At 51.3% G+C, this 19,745-nt stretch overlaps 9 protein-coding genes across 9 annotated transcripts; 4 read left to right on the top strand and 5 right to left on the bottom strand.

Annotated features, from left to right (window-relative positions):
• Positions 1-198: 198 nt before the first annotated feature.
• On the bottom strand, positions 199-1,658 carry TrAtP1_012306 (uncharacterized protein). Its single transcript, XM_014090297.2, has 3 exons — positions 1,112-1,658; positions 813-1,060; positions 199-756 (listed from the first exon to the last, which is right to left on the bottom strand). The coding sequence occupies exons 1-3, from the start codon at positions 1,460-1,462 to the stop codon at positions 477-479; spliced, it is 879 nt and encodes a 292-aa protein (XP_013945772.1). The 5' UTR covers positions 1,463-1,658; the 3' UTR covers positions 199-476.
• A 425-nt stretch (positions 1,659-2,083) lies between these two features.
• On the top strand, positions 2,084-5,322 carry TrAtP1_012307 (uncharacterized protein; the record flags this gene model as incomplete). Its single annotated transcript, XM_014090296.2, has 2 exons — positions 2,084-2,131; positions 2,182-5,322. The coding sequence occupies 2 exons, from the start codon at positions 2,084-2,086 to the stop codon at positions 5,320-5,322; spliced, it is 3,189 nt and encodes a 1,062-aa protein (XP_013945771.2).
• Positions 5,323-5,545: 223 nt separating this feature from the next.
• On the bottom strand, positions 5,546-8,442 carry TrAtP1_012308 (uncharacterized protein; the record flags this gene model as incomplete). The annotated part of the gene is made up of 3 exons (XM_066115474.1): positions 5,546-6,210; positions 6,332-6,871; positions 8,349-8,442. 3 exons carry the CDS (start codon positions 8,440-8,442, stop codon positions 5,546-5,548), a joined length of 1,299 nt encoding a protein of 432 aa, XP_065971573.1.
• An 83-nt stretch (positions 8,443-8,525) lies between these two features.
• Positions 8,526-10,207, bottom strand: TrAtP1_012309 (uncharacterized protein; the record flags this gene model as incomplete). Its single annotated transcript, XM_066115475.1, has 2 exons — positions 9,319-10,207; positions 8,526-8,999 (listed from the first exon to the last, which is right to left on the bottom strand). The coding sequence occupies exons 1-2, from the start codon at positions 10,006-10,008 to the stop codon at positions 8,526-8,528; spliced, it is 1,164 nt and encodes a 387-aa protein (XP_065971574.1). The 5' UTR covers positions 10,009-10,207.
• A 538-nt stretch (positions 10,208-10,745) lies between these two features.
• On the bottom strand, positions 10,746-12,424 carry TrAtP1_012310 (uncharacterized protein). Its single transcript, XM_014090293.2, has 2 exons — positions 11,694-12,424; positions 10,746-11,608 (listed from the first exon to the last, which is right to left on the bottom strand). Exons 1-2 carry the CDS (start codon positions 12,336-12,338, stop codon positions 11,549-11,551), a joined length of 705 nt encoding a protein of 234 aa, XP_013945768.1. The 5' UTR covers positions 12,339-12,424; the 3' UTR covers positions 10,746-11,548.
• A 1,008-nt stretch (positions 12,425-13,432) lies between these two features.
• TrAtP1_012311 (uncharacterized protein) lies at positions 13,433-14,254 on the bottom strand (the record flags this gene model as incomplete). Its single annotated transcript, XM_014090291.1, has 1 exon — positions 13,433-14,254. The coding sequence occupies one exon, from the start codon at positions 14,252-14,254 to the stop codon at positions 13,433-13,435; it is 822 nt and encodes a 273-aa protein (XP_013945766.1).
• A 641-nt stretch (positions 14,255-14,895) lies between these two features.
• Positions 14,896-15,564, top strand: TrAtP1_012312 (uncharacterized protein; the record flags this gene model as incomplete). Its single annotated transcript, XM_066115476.1, has 1 exon — positions 14,896-15,564. One exon carries the CDS (start codon positions 14,896-14,898, stop codon positions 15,562-15,564), a length of 669 nt encoding a protein of 222 aa, XP_065971575.1.
• A 473-nt stretch (positions 15,565-16,037) lies between these two features.
• On the top strand, positions 16,038-16,374 carry TrAtP1_012313 (uncharacterized protein; the record flags this gene model as incomplete). Its single annotated transcript, XM_014090290.2, has 2 exons — positions 16,038-16,073; positions 16,135-16,374. The coding sequence occupies 2 exons, from the start codon at positions 16,038-16,040 to the stop codon at positions 16,372-16,374; spliced, it is 276 nt and encodes a 91-aa protein (XP_013945765.2).
• Positions 16,375-18,108: 1,734 nt separating this feature from the next.
• TrAtP1_012314 (uncharacterized protein) lies at positions 18,109-19,553 on the top strand. Its single transcript, XM_014090289.2, has 2 exons — positions 18,109-18,782; positions 18,848-19,553. The coding sequence occupies exons 1-2, from the start codon at positions 18,288-18,290 to the stop codon at positions 19,172-19,174; spliced, it is 822 nt and encodes a 273-aa protein (XP_013945764.2). The 5' UTR covers positions 18,109-18,287; the 3' UTR covers positions 19,175-19,553.
• The last annotated feature ends 192 nt before the right edge of the window (positions 19,554-19,745 follow it).

The following is a 19,745-nucleotide window of genomic DNA, read 5'->3' on the forward strand; positions in this document are numbered from 1 at the left end:
GGGCCTCTATTACCTCTATTACCCCGTACGGCGTGCATTGCAGCAGTGCTCACAGGCCAGACCACTTGCTTAAACAAGCAGAGCGCTGGGGATACGATACCGGGTCTAAATCCGATATACCCATCACCCCAATCGGCGGTATCGGATGTCTATCGACCGATTTCCGTGGATGGCCGCTTACCCTGGAGGGGCTTTGTATTACGGCGATTTGAATTAATTTTTTTTCTTCTTGTCTCCTGGACAAAGTAGTATATTTGTCATGGCTGTGATTATGTCGTACGCTGCATGATTGATTCTACTGTGCAGTCGACCCAACATCATAGTTGCTGGCAGACAATTGAGGATTTAGATGCTATGTGCTAGTGGTACAACCACAATGTGTGAGACAAAGGTGCCACCTGGTCTCCCTTGTGGTAAATATCCACCATTTCCCTCCTTGTGTAAGTCATTCTCGCGGTGGATAAAGTAAGCCAGGCTTAAGTAATGGTGCGAAGAAACTCTACAGTTCTTCCCGCTAGCCACTCTCGAGCTTCTTCTTGCAAGACAGTGTGACCCGTTCCGGGAATGAGGCCAGACAATGGGCTCACAAACGAGCTCGCGGCCTGATACTTCTTGTTCAACGCAGCTTGATCAACCGTTGCCGGCACAAACTCGTCCTTTTCCGAGTGTAGTACAAGCACAGGTTTGTTGAACCGGCCCCAAAAGCCTGCTACTGTTTCGGGATCAAGATCGGAAGAAAAGTAATCATCGGCGCCGCTGTCAAGGTTAATTAGCCTGGATTACTCTGCCGGTCTGACAGGTGGCCAACATACCCTTTGGCAAACAGGTCGTGGAACCTGTTGGCGGATATCGGCGCGTTCAGCATGGCAATCGACTGCTCAGCAGGCAAGCAGTCGCCACCTTTGCCCTCGGCAATCATTTTATCAGCATAGTCGAGCTTGGAGTGCCAATTTGGAATGAAGGTATCCAGAGACTCCCTGTCTGAGACAGGCGCTTGCAGAACGAAGCCATCTACGGGTTCGTTGGCATATTTTGCGTATTTTGTATACTCCATACAATCCTACTAATTGTCAGTTTCTATTTCCGGATCGATGATGATGGAAAACAATACCTGGCATCCGGTTGAGTGGCCGAATAGAATGATCTTGTCCCGACCAATGGAGCGAAGATACTTGACAAGTGCAGATATATCTTGAACATCGTGCGCCAGGGTTGAGGTCCCGAAACCATCAAACGAGCTTCTGATTCGTGCTTCAAACACAGAGTAGCCCAGCTCCGGAGTCTTTTCCAGGCGTCTGGCAACAGTCCGAATATACGGCGTCGAATGAGGGCCGTCTTTCAGGCCTCCAATAAAGACGAGCGCATTCTTGGCTGATGTATTTCCCATCTCGTAGGCGACGGCGCCTCGAGCCGGGGACCGGAAAGGATGAGCTAAAAGGGGAAAAGGGCCTTCAGACGCCATGTTGTTTGGATGTCCTAGTATGGCAGATGGGAGACTCGAATTGGGAAATGGGCAAATTAGAGGATTTGGTCTATTCCAGTGTCTACTCTATATATGCAAGGCAGCTCTGCATTTAACTTTCAACGTGATGAGGGGCAACAATTACGTAGAGCTTGCCATAGTGGGGGGAGCTTTTGGCGGGGATTTTAGATTTTAGGTGTCAGAGCTGCGATAGCATTTGCAAGAGCTCAAAGATGGACCAGAGGCCTGGGCACAGTATCGAAATGAGCAATTAGCAGCTGCAGCAAGTAGAGCATGTACGATGCTTCGCCCAGCCTCTGCTAATCCCACCTCGTTAGCGTCCGCCTTGCGTAGGGCTTAGGCAGCTTAGAGTGGCAAATACTGTATACGAACGATTTATACACTGTACTGTTGGCAAGCCTCACTTCATAGCCTGTTCTTGGTCTGCTCCCGGCCACGCTCTGGCAAAACCAGCTGAAGGCTCTAGCGAAGATTGAAATCGCTGAGTATACAGAGCTTCAAAACACCTTTTCTTATTTTCAGTATCTGTAGCTGCACAAACAGGGCGACAAGAGACCATGTGCAGGTAGCTGCTCGAAAAGCTTTGCTGTTTAGTGGACCATGGAGACAACTCCAGCCGCAAAAGAACGAAACGTGCTGTTTCAGAAGGTGAGTTGCTCTGCATATTATCGACGATATCTAGGCCTAATACAATGTAGCTGAAGCCATGCTGTGTTAAAGCAAGCCAGCTGGCAATCCGGGAGCCTGAAGACCCGAAAAGCCATCGAGAGCTGCAGGAGCTTGTCAAGCAGATCCTCGACATCTTAAATGAGCAGATCAGGACGGATCCCCTGGCCCTTGATGAAAAACTAGCAGAATACGTCTCCTTTCCGCTGTCTCACATTTTTCGCCATTTGGAACGATACCCCATGAGTCTGGTGGAAGACTGCGTCAGATGCTTGACTATTCTCATTGTCCACGGCTGGAAATCCAAGATATCCGCCAAGCTCGTGCAGCAGCTGTTCAGTTTCCTCATATTCATCATCGATGGCGTTCCGGGATCTGCAAAGAGAGATGTGCCCGAAGAAACGGTGCTCGAGGCGTTCCGTGCCGAAACCGCACTGCTTACTACCGCAGGGTCATCCCTTGTGGCCGCAGCAGGGCTCTCTGAGCCCGAGTCGATACCAGTGCTGGGTCATGGAATTACAGTCATCTTAGATGGCGTATCAGAAGGTGCGACTCCAGAAATCCAGCGCGAGGCGCTGCGAACGTTGGAGGCCCTCTATGGAGCCATCAAGGAGCACGCTGCGCTAGCCAGCTTTCTACCAGGAACAATCTCGTCGCTTGCCAAGGTCCTATCAAAGCCAACTCGATATAAAAAGCTGGTCATGGCAAAATGCCTTGGAGCTACACAAGTGGTTTTAACAAAAGTGCTATCTGATATGCGAACCCGATCCATTCTCGCCACGGAGACGGAAAGCCAGAGTGACGCTGATAAATCCAAGGTGCTTAGCCCTGCGTGGCTCAAGGCTACTGTGGCCCAAGTTCAAGTTGCCTTGTCAGTGGTGATGAAGCTACGAACTCACGAGGCATCCGAAGTCCGTGAAGCCTTGGGGAAGTTGTGCATTACTTTGCTGGACGAATGCCACACTACGCTATCAAACTGCACATCCATTCTCATCGAGACATCGGTGATTCTTGACCAAGGGTCCGATCAAGACTTGATGACGGAGACGAACCTGAGATATTTGGTAAATATATACCCGGAGCTGGGAGAAACCATCAAGTCGGCTGTCTACGGCTGGATGTCGAGCCTCCCCCGTCTTATGCAGGCAAGCGACGAAAAAGTAAAGGAGCAAGCGGTCTATAACTTGTCAAAGGGGATTGAGTTACTCCGAAGCTTAAGGATTGAATCCTCTACGCTCGATGATTCAATCGCCATCACTTTGAGAGAAAGCATAATGTCCATCGTCACCACGTCTAAAAGCCACCACTCTAGCGTTAGCAATCATGTACTACTGTTGGAAGATGGGTCTTCCGATTCGCCTACATCGAGGCAGTCGCAGTTTCAACCGATTCTACTGGGCTATGAAGGTCAAAAGAGGTTAAAGAGCGAAGTAATGGGTCTTTTACGAACTGTTGGCTCCATGTCGCAGCATGCAAAGATTGCTGCCGATATGCTGGACTGTGTTCGAGAATCAACAGCTCTCAATCAAATGACTGCGTATTGGCTCTGTTTTGAATTGGTCAAGGCAGCACATGCTCATTCTGAGCACACAGATGCGCTGCTTGATCTATCAGCCTTTACCGATCAACCAGATGAAATAAATGAGGTATATGAAGAGTTATACGACTTTTCCGTCCAAGTATTGGACTCACACACCGAGACGGGAGAAGCCGATTGGCGTTTGGAAGCCATTGCTCTCGAAATAATGGCGTACGCTGCACACAGATCTGGTGAAAAATTCAGACCAGAGCTCATCGACGTGCTCTTCCCCGTCGCCACGCTTCTGGGATCGGATGAAGGCAATCTACAACAGCATGCCATTGCTGCACTGAATAGTATAGCGCTCTCATGCCAGTATTCCAGCGTGTCTGAGCTGATTATTGACAACGTTGATTACATGGTCAACTCCGTCTCACTACGCCTGAATACGTTGGACATTTCTCCCGCATCAACGCAGGTAATGAAAATGATGGTGCGGTTGGCGGGGCCCCGTCTAGTGCCGTTCTTGGATGATGTTGTTGAGTCAATGTTTGCTGCCCTGGAGAATTATCACGGATATGCGTCTTTTGTGGAAAGCCTTTTCTCAGTCTTGAAAGAGATTGTTGACCAGGCAGCCCAGGCAGACGGACGACTTTTAACCGACGTTGAGCAATCATCCATTAACCACAGAAAAGAAGCACAGAAGATGGAAGACTTGGAAACTCTCTTGCAGATTCTCGATAAACGCAAAGAGAGAGAGGAGCGGGATAGAATGGAAATGGAAAACATGGAGGCCAGAGGTGGACACCCCGGAGTTCCGTGGACGAGCGATCTGGCACAAGGAAATAATGAAGACGACCAAGCGCAGGCTGAGCCTCCCAGGGACGAAGAGAAGCCGCCAAATTCTCCTACATACCAGCTTCTGCAGCGAGTGGCATCGCTCACGCAACACTACTTGACGTCTCCGACACCGACGCTCCGAAGGTCGCTACTGGAACTTCTCACCACGGCTGCATCCGTCCTTGCTGCTGACGAGGACTCGTTTCTTCCCCTTGTCAATGCAATCTGGCCCGTGGTCATCGCTAGGCTACACGACCCCGAGACATTCATTGTCACTGAGGCATGTGAAACCTTGTCTGGGCTGTGCCAAGCGGCAGGAGACTTCCTTAGTACTCGGTGGAAGACGGAGTGGGGAGACGGGCTCCGCGACTGGTGCCGCAAAACCAAGCAGCAGGCCTCGAGAGATGGAGGCCGCTCAAACATGTCTTCTTCAAAGAGTCTCCCGCAATCTACACCAGGGAAGCAAATTGTGATTCCCATACGATCAAGCAATGGTCTTGACGTGCAGCCAATTTCTGTAAAGTCGACAGAGCCCAGCGGAGGGCTCGGGCAGCATGCTTCTCCGGTGAGGATATGGGAAGCAGTGGTGAAGCTCCTCACAGCCATCATATCGTACGTGAGAGTCGAGGATGAGATGTTTGATGAGATTCTGGACCTGCTTGCCGATGTCATGGAAAGAAATGACGAGGTGAGAGATGCTCTCGAGGTTGTCAATGCGGATGCGGTCTGGGCTGTGAGATATGAGCGCGGGCTTGTGGAGGCGATGCCGGCGCCGGTGTTGGAAGGGACTGTGTTTCCAGAAATGACATGCTAGAGAGAGAGAGACAATAACAAACTTGTGACGAATGATGCCTGCCTGTGCAAGCTTCCGTATACAGATTACTACCGCTTGATGGGAAACACATTGACTTGATTATACACGTCGTGAGCTCTACCATTTCTTTCTTTCTTTCCAACTTTATTGCCTTCCACGCTCGCTACATACAAAGTGTTACAAACAGACGCTACTATACATAACCTAAATCTTGGGCAGAGGGTCAAAATAGCCATCCACCACCGCCTGCAGCAGCTGATGCGCAATCGCCTGCTTCGGCGGCACGCACAGCTCCCCCCGTATACCCCTCCGGCGTAGGATCGCCCAGCGCGCTGGTGCCATTCAGGAGCGCATCACGCACCTCGTCAAAGGTGAACCACTTTGCGCTCTCCAGCTCCTTGTCCAGCAGGGTAATGTCCTCGCCGTCGGGCAGCGCCTGGGCAATGGCGCCAATCATCAAGCTGGACGGGTACGGCCACGGCTGGCTCGAATGGATCGTGACGCGGCCGACCCGCACGCCGGCCTCCTCCCAGACCTCGCGGCGCACCGAATCCTCAATGGACTCGCCGGGCTCGAGGAAGCCGGCGAGCGTGCTGTGCCACTTGGGCGGCCAGCGGGCGGAGCGGCCGAGCAGCACGCGCTTGGCGTCGGCAGAGACGACGGCGGCGATCATGGTCGGGTCGGTGCGCGGGAAGCAGACGTTGGAGATGCCGTGGCGCGTTGGGCAGTCCGGGCGCTGGACGGGCGTGGAGCCGCCGGCGAGGTCGTGGGTTGGGCACACGCGCTTGTAGCCGGCCTCGACGGAGAGGTTGAGGTTGCCGCAGCCGGCGCAGTGCAGGTTGCGGGCGTTCCAGTCGATGAGGGAGCGGGCCTGGGCGAGGGTGGCGGCTGTGGTTGTGGTGTTAGTGAGATTTATATATGAGGGAGTGGGTGATGTGATGCTTGTACGAGACAAGAGCATGATGGAGGTGAGTCTCTCATTTGAGAAGAAACAAGGCAAACAACACACCTGCTTCCGGATGGAGCGTCATCGTCCGCACATTCTCCTGCACCGAATACCCCTTGTCCGTCGCCTGCTTCAAAAACGTCTCGGCCTCGGCCGCATACTGGCCCTTGGGCGTCACATCCAGCGCAAAGTACGGCTGCCCATTCACCACGCCATGCTTGGTCGTCTCCAGATCCACGCCCTTGGCCGTGTTCGGCAGCAGCCCCAGGAACAGCAGCAGCGGGCTCGGCCTCGTCGAGTCAAAGGTGTCCTGCTTCTCCTGGTCGGTGCGCCCAAAGGGATCGGCCCCAATCAGCGGCCGCACGTCGTCGTGCCCGAAAAAGGCCAGCCGCGTCGGGTCGGCAATCAGCGGGTTGAGGTCGCGCAGCGCAATGAACTGCGTCGTGGGCGCCGTGGCCGCGCGGCGGATGAAGCCAATGTCGTTGCGCAAAAAGGAGAAGCGGTTGAGCAGGCCGCCGCCGTAGTAGTTGATGACCTCTCGGCCAAACTTGCGCGAGATCATGGAGTCGTCGTGTTCCAGGGACGGGGCGCCTGGCGTGAAGACTTTTGACATGATTACTATTTTGGAGAACGGTGGAAATGGGTGTATGTTTGTTTTCCTGGTACAACAGACGAAAGATGGAGAAAAAAAAAAGGTTCCAAAAAACGGATTTCTTCTTACTGTATTGAAGGAACAGGAAAGAAAAAAAGAACAATCTCTAACAAAAAAAAGATTGGGGTGTGTTGTAAAAGGGTCGATTATTGCGTTGATCTCGTCTTATCCCGTTTCGACAGTGGATTTATAATGACGTCCTTCTAGCTTATTCTTTTCTGGCATCCAGGCAATCGTGTACTCTACTCACGGCCTTCTCTTTAGCGCAGACAGAAGCTGTAAACTTGGCTCAATGAGCAAGATTGCGCCCTTCAATCGGGGCTGATTAATATACATATAAGTATATCGGAATCGTTAACCCAAGGCAAAACTGACCCCCCTCCAAATCCAGATGAGGGGTTCCAGAGCTGCCGGAATCTTGCTCGCCCAATTATTCCCCTCCTCTCTCCATTACTCATCGCTGCAAAGCTCCAAATCTCGGGATTCGGAGTTTCTTCTCATTCTTTCTCGAACACTGACAAGGGGAGAAAAAGTTGGGGTAACGGGAGGAATTAGGCGGCTGCAATGGACAGCTCTCGGAGCGTCTTGGGTGTGTGGGCTGACATCTGCAACGCCATTGCAAGCTAGGATCGTGGATAAAGAGGCCTAGTCACAATCGGGGCGGCGGCGTAAGGGTCCATTGTTGAGTGGGCAAGTATGCCGCAATGATGCCGCAATTTCGGAGCCCAAACGTGGAGAGTCGAAGCGAACAAGTGTGGGCTGGCGAGATGTCGGGCTGCAGAAAAAAACAGCAAGCCGTGGGTAGATTTGACGCAGCATCCAATCTCTTGGTCCATGTCTTGGAAGTAGATCTGCTAGGTGACAAGACACTTGATCGGATCGATTCACCCCTTGATCTGAATCTAAGACGCAGCTAATGCAGCTTCGGAGCATTGGCGGATAACCCACAGAAATCTTTATATAAACGCATGGTCTAGCCTTGTTGATTGGGAATATTGAGATTAATGCTACTCGGATAGACATCGCCTGCCCACATTTAAGTAGTTCAAGGTGAGAGGTGAGTAGAGTGAGAGAGTGTATGGGGCGGCGCAAGCAAGCACAACAAGTAGAGCTTCACGAAAGATTAAAGTTCTCTTTTCAAATGGCTGACACGCCAGAAACTTATTATGGTCCAAAACTGCCCGGGTTTCCAGCAACATTTTCTCTCATAGGGTTCTCTTCTGCCGTGGACCTCGGAGCAAACTCAATAGCTACTGCAAGCATTATTAGCTTCTCCCCTCTGTTAGATGAGTACCAAAATTATCGAGTTGTACCTGACGACCAAATATATAAACTTGTTTCTAAAGAAACAACGCGCCTGGCATTCTTATTACATGTTATTACTTGTATTGCTCTTGTCAATATTGCACATTCTTGGACACAACTTACCTGCATCGAATTGCGGCATGTAGACGCAGGAATGGTGAGCAAACGGATGTACAATATGCCTAGTTTCAGCACCAGTGAGCTGCTCTGGTCTCATTTTGTGAACAATGGTGGCAGCAAACTTGGACTTACGTCTTTCTTATTCGTTTTCCTAAAAGTCCTCAAAGTACCGAATGTTCTTTAATTGGGCATCCGCACGGCGTAGAACCAGCCCTCGTCGGTGACATACCATCGACAGTCGCCCAGGTGGTCAATAGTAAATCGGTTGCGCTGAGTCCAATTACCGTCAACTTCGCGAACATAGTAGAAACGGGATGGGTCATCGTCCGACGGCTTAAACTCCTGCGGCTCGAACAGCTTGTTTGCGTGCGCAAACTGGTGCTGCCGCACCGTCTCTTCGCCAGGAGTACGGCCCAGACCAGACACATCGGGGATTTGGCCACCGTTACCTGTAAAGACGGGCATGCCGCCGACGCCAGACAGGCCCATGGCGGGAACAGCAGCAGGCATTTGGTGAACGGGGATGGCAGCAGCAGCTGGCTGTCCGCCGATCATGACTGGCTGTTGGCCGACGAAGGGCTGGGGGACGACGGCAGGCTGCTGAGCAACAACGTAGCTGGAGTGCGCGACTGGGATGCCGGCAACGGTTGGCTGCTAGAAAAGAGAGCAATGTTAGCAATGACTTGATATATTGATAAGTTGCTCTAGTTATTGAATCAACGGCAGATCGGGACGTGGGATGAAAGTCCAAGTCCAGTCCGTAAGGAGACTCGAGATGCAGGCAGCTTCTTTGGAGATTGGACCAAAAACAGAGTAATCGAAAACGGGCCACATCGAGAGGAGGAATTTGCGCTGCGGGTCGACTTGCATAGTAGGTGAAGCCGTTGTTATAATAATAAAACGTCTTTGGCATCACGACGGTGGTGGAGCAGGCAGCAGGGGCGGAAACAAACTGTACCGAGGGGAGACCGACTTGAACAGCAGCGGGCACGAAGCCGCCGTCAAAACGAGGCACGTAGACGTGGGGAATGGGCCCAAACGTGGTGTCGGGCACCGGAGGCTGGAAGTTGACGCCAGAGGGCATCGGCGCTGCGTTTTGGTAGTCGGCCATGCTTGCGGCGGTGATGAAGTGATGCTGAAGAGGCAGAGGTTGATGCTGAGACTGATGCTGAGGAGGGAATCCGACGTAGGTGGTGAAGGAGGCAGCAGAAGCCTGGGGCAGAGCAGAAAAGGGGCCGACGAGGTGAGTCTGCGGTGGCGCGCAGGTGAAGCCAGGTGCAAAGCCGGGCGCTGCAAAGCCTCCTGCAAAGCCTCCTGCAAAGCCTCCTGCAAACGGCTGGCCGGGCAACTTGACGCTCTGGGTCGGGTCAACGGACGTGTGCCACTGGTCAGAGGCGAGCGAGCTGTTTGGCGCGGCGCCGAGTTGCGGGAAGCTCGAGGGCTGGTTGTCGGGCGCGGGAGTTGCGGTGTTGACGTGGATGCTCTTGCCGTTGGAAGCGGTGGTGGAGGAAGAAAAAGGAGCCGAGGAGGTGGAAGAAGAAGAAATCGCGGGCTTGGTCTCGGTGTTACTGCCTGGGCTCAGGAATTGCACCTGACGAAGGGGCTCGCCTCCAGTCTTGAGCCGTCGAGGAGTCTTGGGAGACTTTGCCACGGCTTCGGGCATTTTTTGAGGGCGAGCGGCGAGATGAAGCAATTCCAACAATGTGGATTGCAGTGAAGAGAGAAAAAGAGATGGAAAGGGTGAGGAAGCAAGAGGGAAAAGGCGTTTGCTTTGAGACTGGGCTGAGAGTGAAGGGGCCGGGGGTGCGAGCTGATTGATAACTGGCAGACTGGTCCATTCACTTTGAGCATCTGAAGACAGCTGCCAGGATATCTGTGCCATTGCTGCGGCCATTATGGCAGGGCAACTCATGGCAACGGCTGCGCTACTCTGGGTTCAAGCTCTTTCGCCTTTTAGAGAAGAGTAGCTCCCGCAGGAGGAAGAAAAGGGGGGAGAAGAGTTCTCGGAGCAACAAGTAGCAGAGATCATAACAGAACAAGAAAGAGGACGAAGAGTGACGAGATCCATGGTGAGGGAAAAAAAAATGAAATTTGATGCAAATAAAAGACTCTGCACTCACACATCTTTGCAGAGACCACGCCTGCCCATCATGCACCCACACATGCTGCTCCGGCATGGAATCCATCGGGTCTTCGTACTCGGTCCACGTCCACGGAAAGCAGGGAAGACACATTTTGATGGCCCCAGAAAGGTGGCATGAGCTTGAATTCAAGTCGCAAGGCCCGTGATGAACAAAGAAAGAGGAGTGTTGCTTGTGTTTATTAGGTGAACTTGATCAAGAGGAAGGATTAAGCAGAGTTGTTGAGGGTGAAAAGTGGTCGACGAGAGTTTTCATACCTGGGTAGGTACTTTTTGTTTCCATTGTTCTTTATTTGCGTAGCTACATTTTGGCTGCTTGCCAATTGACTCGCACTTCTGACAAGAATGCCTCGTAGTTGACAGCCTCGAACCGCTCCAGCCGTTTGCTCAGCTGCCTACATACCCAGCAGCCACTATGCGGAAGTCTCTATGGATAGGCACCCAAGGCTTTTGCATCTCTTCGGCCATGCCTCCAATCTCAATTCATCCCATGAAATCTTGTATTCCATCTGCTCAATTCACAGCGAAGCTCCACCAAACAACAATCACAGCTTTTCGTCCCAAATTAATCTCTTGTGCAAACTGCATCGAAATTCACTTCCACCCGATCAATGTTAAATTCATTTTTTTCTCTTGTTTTTTTTCCTTGAATACAAACTTTGAAATTGATGACCAGACGCCCCCAGCCCTATATGGTCTAAATGCTTCGCTGACCGGTTACCCGATATAATGTACAGTTCACGTTGGGGAGGAGAGATCATCTATCATCACCATATAGGTGTTTTCCTTTTTTTTTTTTCAGTCCAAACTCCTCTCGACACGTCTGGCACCCAGGCTGGAGGAGGCATCCCCTTGATTTCTTTCCCCTCTGTCCTAGTTCCTTTTCAGGTCTCCATGCCCCCTCCTACCAATTGCCATTCCCAGCTATTAGAAGACTTTTTGTTGTTTTCCTCCTTTGAGCCGCCATCTTTTATGAGGTAGATTAAATAGTGGTCGTATGTCGTTTGAAGAGTAATTCTTCTCTTGTGTGCTATTCGTTACAATGTCTGTTTCGGTGATATTATTACAATGCGGCGTGCTCGGCATGTCGCTCAGGGACGGGGAAGAATGACTGTCGTGCAATCTGTGCAAAAAAAAAAATATCATATCAGCTATTGGCCAAACGTCTCGTCTTACGGCTTATGCAGCCGTCATGCAGGTCGACTTACCGCCCAAACACCGGCCAGGGAGGCCACTAGACCGCCGGAAATCATCATTGGTCGAACACCCCTGGTGCTCTTGAAAACCATACCGCTGAGTCCACCAGCAGCGATTGTGTTGAAAGCATCGTGCTCACCGCGTAGGAACCCAATCAGCGAGTTGATGCAGTTGTATGTGATGGCGACAACACCGGCGTTGTTGCCCAGGAATGGACCCCGCCTTGTCATGGCATTGAGGACGGCATTGAGTCGCAGCTTGGGAGGCTGGCCGGCAGACCTTCGCAGGCCTTCTTGGAATCCCCATGCACCTCCTATCGACAGTGCCGTCAGGTAGGTGATGCCGGTGCCATAGCAAAGGTCGTCGGTGAATCCTCGAGAGGGGAGGACGGATTGGCCACCCGGCAGGTCGGATAGCGTTGAGTCTTCGAGGGAGAGATATTCCAGGGTGTCTCTGTTCAATCCGGCGAGGGGGTGTAGTTGTGACGGATCCGCAAAGGCCGAGCTCTGCAAGAAGGACTCAACGCCCGCGCCTTGGGTTGGGTCGTAGAGGTTGGTGGTGGGAGGGGCAGCATCGGGAGTGAAGGGCTGGTGTTGCTGCGGCTGCTGCTGGGCAGGCTTGTTGCCTCCGGTGAATGCATTCCATAGAGAAGACATGCTGGGCGACTGGTGCTGGGCCGAAAAGTGCTTCGGAAACGAGTGCTGCGAGCGTCGATGACAAGATGAAGTCTCGCAAACTTGTCGCAAAGCCGGAGGATCCTGCTAAGGCGTCTCCGACTCTGGCTAAAAAAATTTCGGGGACAAGCGCAGGATGGTCCGTGCGCGGCTCTTTTACACTTTACACTTGGAAAAAAACGCTTATGTAACGCTACACATTCGGATGCACAGAAGCTTGGAGAAAATAAAGTTCTGGTCGGAATTGATAGATTGTGCATGGAAGACGTCGCATTCTTTTACAGACGGAAAGCGGCAAGCAATGGATGGCCAATGCATGCAGCTTTGGACCAAACAAGACTGAAGCGGTACATGACGAGCAGAATTTAGCCCTTATGTCGTCTGTTTCCTACTGCCAAAATCAATTTGACAATTTTTTCAGACTACGAAGTACGGTTTTGTGGCATCTTCCAGCATTTTACCGCTGAGAACGCACAATATCCGCCTTCTACGTGAAATTCTTCCACAGCCTTCGAATCCAAATCACCCGTTACATCAAAACATCGATAGAGTAGAAATATGTTGAGAGACACCCACAGTCACAGCCCTCTAGAGGCGTCGACTCGCGGCTGATAGGAAAAGTGTATCACATGGTATTTTATTTAGGAGGCCGGGAACGGAAGGAAACCCACAGAGAATCAGGTTAACCCTCAGCAAGCCGCTATGCGGAGCCGCCATTTGAATTATTAAAACACTTGACGGTGTAGGAATAACCCAACTGATGATGTAGAAGGAAGAAAGAAGAAAACCAAAAAGTTTTCGCAGCTTTCCACGATTTTATTCATGAGCCAGAAGTGGGGCGGATGCGCTAGTCTTTTTCTGGGATGGAAATTCATTTCGCCGGATGCTCAAATGTGCAAGGCAAGACGCCAATGTCTGGAGATTAAATGACGGTTTTATTCAAACATGATGTATATAACATAACACTTTTACGGTTCAAAGAGGAGGACTCATATACTATAGCTTTTGTTGATTAAAAAAAAAAAAAAACGCTTAAATTATGTGCTTGAATCAGAATTTAACGTTTGAATCAGACATCAATCGCTACGCTCCTTTTCCTGCGCCTCTCTCCATCTCTTCTCAGCTTGTATGTTCTGCCAAAACCTCCATGATGCCAGCGCCACTGCCAACGGCGGGCATCCCAGCATCAGCCACGACCACCACTCCGGATTTGCTGCCTTGAGCTTGCGCAACTCCTCATCCAGCTGCGTCTTCAGTTCTTCCTTTGATCCGTCGTTCCAGAGTGCCACTCCTTTGCCTGGTCCTGCGGATAAGCACCTCTCTGCCTTTAGCCGAACGTCCATCTGGCTCTTGACCCTGTTCTCTGCGTCTTCTCTACTCAGATCCGGGTTTCTGTCCATGAGTCTCCTGAGCTGGGTCTCTGGCTCTGTAACGGCAACCACCATTGTCACTCCGCAAAACTTGTCCAGCTTGCTTTCAAACAGCAGCGGGACATCGAGCACCACCGCCCAGTGTCCCTTCAAGTAGCAGGCCGTTACCATCTTGACCATGCCCAGTCGCACAGCCGGGTGCACAATGCTTGAGAGCACCGCCCTGTTCTTCTGCATCTGGGGCTCGTCGCCAAAAACAAGTCGTCCCAGGACAGCCCGGTTCAGTGGCCGGCCCTTGCCGTCAGGTCCATTCTCCGGCATGGTGTCTGATGCTGGGAAAAGCAGATCGGGTGCCATGGGGCCAAAGTGCTTGACAATGGCACGATAGCCCCTGGTGCCGGGCTCGACAACTTCTCGGGCCAGCACATCTGCGTCGACAACAGGCAGTGAGTGAGGCGCTGATGAGAGCAGCGATGATACCGTGGACTTGCCGGTCGCGATGGACCCAGTTAATCCGATGATGAGCATGCTTTTTGGCCAAGTGAGCGCCCAGATTGACTGCTATCAGCAAACTTCAGCAAGGCCAGCTACCTTGATCAGGCAAGATGGGGTTTGTAAAGAAAGCCAGAAAGTGCGAAACGAATTTGCGATTATTAGTGAACTCGTCACACGGCCGCGGGGAGCCTGCGAAATATGTGATTTGTGTAGATTGAAATTTGTCATTCACAATGCGTGGCTAGGAGTAGAAAGTGTTTAAGCCAGTTGAGGGATTTGGAGCGTAAACCCAAAATACAGAAGATAAAATGGGCCTTATGTTTATCAGCAGCTACAGGCAGGTTGGCGGCGGCTAAAAGTCAAGGCAAAGTACCGTTGAACATTGGCCTCTGCCTTTGGTTGTTAGGCGGCGGCTGGGTGCTGGATAGTAATTCCCTTCAATTTACTTCGCTGTAGAGCAAGGCAAGGCTGAAGCCAAGGGGAAAACATGTGAAGGACACGGGCTGCGGGGCCTTGAGATACAGTACGAGAAAGGCATCGACGGCACTGTATCGCGAGATGACTTGTCGGCCATGTAAATGCCAAGGCTCCGGCTTCAACCAGAGAATCTCGCTCCGCCATTTGCGCTGTACAGCCAAATTCTCAAGCTGTTAACCAATCCCCAGTTTCCAAAGATGCCATTTCCATTTGTACTGCCGACAACTTCTGCCTTTTCCTTCTCATCGTCCTTTGGCTGCGATTCTCACCCTTCATTGCCCCTCAGCGCAAGCACATATCGCGGGGTTGTCAGAGACGCGCTCAAGAAGCACAAACGGCTGCCTCCCTCATCGCAGACGTCGAATCTCCGCACCGTCATCTCCAGCTTGGAGCAATACCTGCCCTACCTCCTTGCCATTGATGCCGGGCTAAGCAACCAGCGAGTGGGCGGCGAGACCATCAGCACCATATTGGAGACGACGCCGTCCATCTCATGGAGACCGACGCTTTCTGGCGACATTGTGCCGGGGCGCGAACGCCCCCGAGTGAAAATCATCTCGATTGAGCATGAAATTTATTTTACCTTGTCTACTCTGGGCTTCGCCCACGTCTCAATGGCAAGGGCGACGCTTCAGCCTCTGTATTCCACAACTACAGAGTTCCAGGGCACACAGGAACGGACAACTGCCATGACGACGGCAACCAAATACCTGTTGGAATCAGCTTCCATATATGACTACATTGCCGCAAGAAGCGATCAAGTTGCCGGCAGCCCCCCCTTGCGTCGACATCTCACCTGCGACGCTCCGCGCTCTAGCCTCGCTGTGTCACGCAGAGGCAACGTTGCTGGCCGTGTTGAAAGATGATCCATATCCTGCAGCCGTGGCTCAGGATAGGAACAAAAACGACAAAGAGTGGATGTTCAAGGCCCCGGATATCCCAAAAGTCAGAGCTCATCTCTATGCCCGTCTCTGCCTAGCCGCATCGGAGCACGCCGCCAAGGCCGCGGCATTGTGCCAGTCAGTCAAGTCAGCATCAACCGGCAGCATCAGCCCTGGATTCCTACGATACTTGGAGGACTTGCGGCGAACCAGTCGGGCAAAAGCCTGTCGGTTCTTTGGCATTGACGCTGAGCTGGGGGGGAGAGGCAGCGGAAGGAATTGCTTGGGCGCGTGCCGGTTTACACGAGCTCGGTGTAGAGGTCAAGGATGACAAGAAAGGATTGGGTTTTAGCCGTGCAATCAAAGGGATCAGTGAGAAGAGAGAGGATCGCCGGGTTAATAAAGAGGCTGCTTGGGGAGCTGATGCCGGCAAGTCGGAAGAGACTAGAGTTCTCGAGATGCTGGACGCGAGGTGGAACAAGATTAATGATACGGTAAGAACGCTGCATCGACTTTATGCTTTTCTTTTTGTTTACTAATTGATTGGCGTCACAGATGAATACCCGGCCTATTCCGCCGATTGGTGCTCTAATAACTAAAATGCCGTCGGGCCGCGAGATTCATACAATCAAACCCTACCACCCCCCTGTTTTAGATCGAGAGGTGTTGGAGGCTATGCGAGCTCCTCCGGACCAAACCGAAAGCGTTGGTGGCGAAGCAAGCTCTGACGACGAAACGTTGGTAGAAGGATCGGCTTCTGCAGCAGGCGGAGCACATAGGAGCTCGTATTACTAGAGCACATGGTTGGAAATGTGTATGGGTTCTAGGATGTGATTTTTGTGAGAATTTGCAACACGGCAGGGGCAGGCCCATTAGTCTTTAAAGTTGCTTCAACTACCACCATTGAGATCCTTCTATACTCCACGGCACAACGTTTTCTAGTATCTCAGTCTCATCTGGTACCTCACTCTCTTGTGGTACCGCAACTGGCTTTGGTATAGCAACCGGCTCTGGTACAGCAGTTGGTGCTGGTACAGCAGTTGGTGCTGGTACAGTAGTTGCTTCTGGTACAGTAGTTGCTTCTGGTACAGCAGTTGGTGCTGGTACTGCAACCGGCTCTGGTACCGAAGTCGGTTCCGGTGCTTCTATCGAGCTCGTTGGGATAGCAGGATCCCATGTGAGGACCCCCGGAGTCTCAGGGAACCACGGGACAATATCAGTGGGCTCGGCTGGACACGGAGGCGTGAAGATGTCCCAAGGCTTGCAATCGGGAATACAACTATGTCGAGTCAATCGCGTCAGTATAAACGCTACCTGGCTGGCATCATATCATAGATGGAGAAGTCATACGCGCCAAATGGGATACCGCAGCTATTTATGCCATCCACACACACAGTAATTGTGCTGCAGTTCGAAATCTCTCCTGGTGCAAGTGTTGGTACTGGAGTCGGATAATAGGTCGTGATGATGGGAAGCACGCAAGGAGGTGGTACAGGAGCCGGATCAATACAGGGATTGTAGCAGCTGGTTATTTTTCTTGTGTCAGTATACCGCCGATTCTCGCATGAGGCATCATGGATTACGGAAATTATATGAGAGAAAAGGGAAAGTCTTGTACCCTCCAAATGGTTGGTGACACTTATTGACCCCTTGAATGCAGATTATTCCGCAGATTTTGTCAGTCGTGTTGGACGCTACAAGAGCAGATACTCCTCCTGCAAGAGCTGCAGCCAGAATCGTGCGTTTGGTAACCATTGTGAGGCAGAATTGCTAGGAAGATGAATGCTATTAGAGAGGCTATGATAAGAATAGACGCCGTTGGAGGGAATTATGGCCGATGAAATAGTTGTGTAGATGAAACCAAGTCCCAGCTAATTTGATCGTATAAGAGGACAAATCGCACTTGCCCTTACATCTTTGAACACAGAGAAGCAAGATGTCTACATGGATATTGCTAGGGACGCGCCGACTTTATAAGGGGTAAGCATGATTGAGACATTGGTGTTTACTGGGTAGCTGCCTATGTAGGTAGGTATGTATGCGATCTATAACAGCCGACTATTGGAATGTATAAGTTGTAATATTAAACCTATTTGAACCATGGAAGATTCCTATTTGCACAGATATTGGTCCGTGCACCGCGCTCAGTAGCTGTGCACTACAGAATTCCAAGACCACATTCAACTTTAACTATGAAAATACACATTTAAAAACCCATATTAAGTATATAAAAAAAATATTAGCTATTTAACTGAAACACTATACTAATTAACTACAGGTCCCAGCTATTCTAGGAGCCTTCTAGAGAAATCAAGAGGCTTGATAAAAAGTCCCTTGATTTAGTTCCAGCTGCTTTCATCAGCCACCCCAATTTTACGCCACAGCGTAACGCCACAACGATTGTGTTCCGGCTTTCGCCTGCTTAGCCGAATTGTCAATGACGCCGCTGTGATTGGTCGTGAAATAGGTAGCTTTCCGTGAACTTATAGCCGAGGAAGAGCCACTTCCGAGATCTTAGCACTTTCATGACGAACGAGACCTGAAGTTGCAGAAAAGAGGCTTTTCGCTCTTAACTCTCGAGGCCATCTCTGCCGCGTAGCTTGGCTGGAATTGAGCTTTACAGGAAGCGATTGATTCCCTGGCAAATCAGCAACTTCAGCGCCAATTCACATCTACGACACACGCCGTCGCCCTCGATTACCGTCACCATGGCCGCTCTCCGCTCCTCTTCGCGAATCCTCAGCTCCTCCAGGGCAGCTTTCCGACCCAGCGCCGTCTTCTCGCGCTCCATGGCGTCAGTGAGCGAGACCGAGCAGCCCCGGACCAAGTCGTTCCAGATCTACCGATGGAACCCTGATACCCCGACCGAGAAGCCGAAGCTGCAGACCTACACCATCGATCTCAACAAGACCGGCCCCATGATCCTGGATGCTCTGATCAAGATCAAGAACGAGCAGGATCCCTCCCTTACCTTCCGAAGGAGTTGCCGAGAGGGCATTTGTGGAAGCTGTGCCATGAACATCAACGGCCAAAACACTCTGGCATGCCTGTGCCGAATCCCTACCGAATCGGCCTCGGATGTCAAGATCTACCCTCTGCCTCACACCTATGTTGTCAAGGATCTGGTCCCCGACTTGACTCACTTCTACAAGCAGTACAAGTCCATTCAGCCTTACCTCCAGCGCGACACCCCCGCCGAAGATGTAAGCCGACATTACCCCACAAATTTTGACATGTGATTGAGAGTTGAGCTGACAACTTCAAATAGGGCAAGGAGTACCGCCAGAGCAAGGCTGACCGAAAGAAGCTGGATGGTCTCTACGAGTGCATCCTTTGCGCCTGCTGCTCAACTTCCTGCCCCTCTTACTGGTGGAATTCCGAAGAATACCTCGGCCCCGCCATCCTGCTGCAGTCATACCGATGGCTGATTGACTCTCGAGACGAGCACACGGCTGCGCGCAAGGCTAAGCTGGAGAACTCGATGAGCCTGTACCGTTGCCACACCATCCTCAACTGCACGCGTGCTTGCCCCAAGGGCCTGAACCCCGGCAAGGCCATTGCCGAGATCAAGAAGTCGATGTCTATCGGGGCATAAGAAACAAAAGGTGTTGGGTTATAACTGATGATGTATTCTTTTAGTTTGTATCTATAGGTGGCTAGTAAATTCACTACACATGGAAGTGTGACAGATGGCTCTGTGTTTAAGTATACCATAGGCGTTTTAAAAGACAGCCAGTTTATATATGTACTTAGGTAAATATATAGCTACTGTATACGCTTATAATAATGGTGAAAGTAATAAAAGGAAAAGTAATACAAGTAAGGCAACAGAAGGAAGCAAGGAAAAGAAGCTATTGCGTGGTAGAAATTGTGTTGTAGGCGTTGTAATCATGTTGCGGGCTGTAATCGCTAGTGTTGTAACGGATTTGCTGTAGAACGCTGTTACCGGGCTTGTAAGGTTGCTAGCACCGCTGTAATCATGTTGTTGTTGGTTGTAATCCAATTAGTGGAAGTCAAGGGAGCCCTAAACAATCGAGATTGGCGGCCTCTGCCGTCTGACCACCCCCCCCCGCAAACTCTCTAAGAGGCTGGTAGCCATCTGATGTCACCTTTGTAGCCTTGTAGGCTTCGCATATTGCGCGTCGCCTTATTCGAATCCTTTGATA

The sequence above is a fragment of the Trichoderma atroviride genome, chromosome 7 (assembly GCF_020647795.1).
Source record: "Trichoderma atroviride chromosome 7, complete sequence".
Taxonomy (NCBI): Eukaryota; Fungi; Ascomycota; class Sordariomycetes; order Hypocreales; family Hypocreaceae; genus Trichoderma; species Trichoderma atroviride.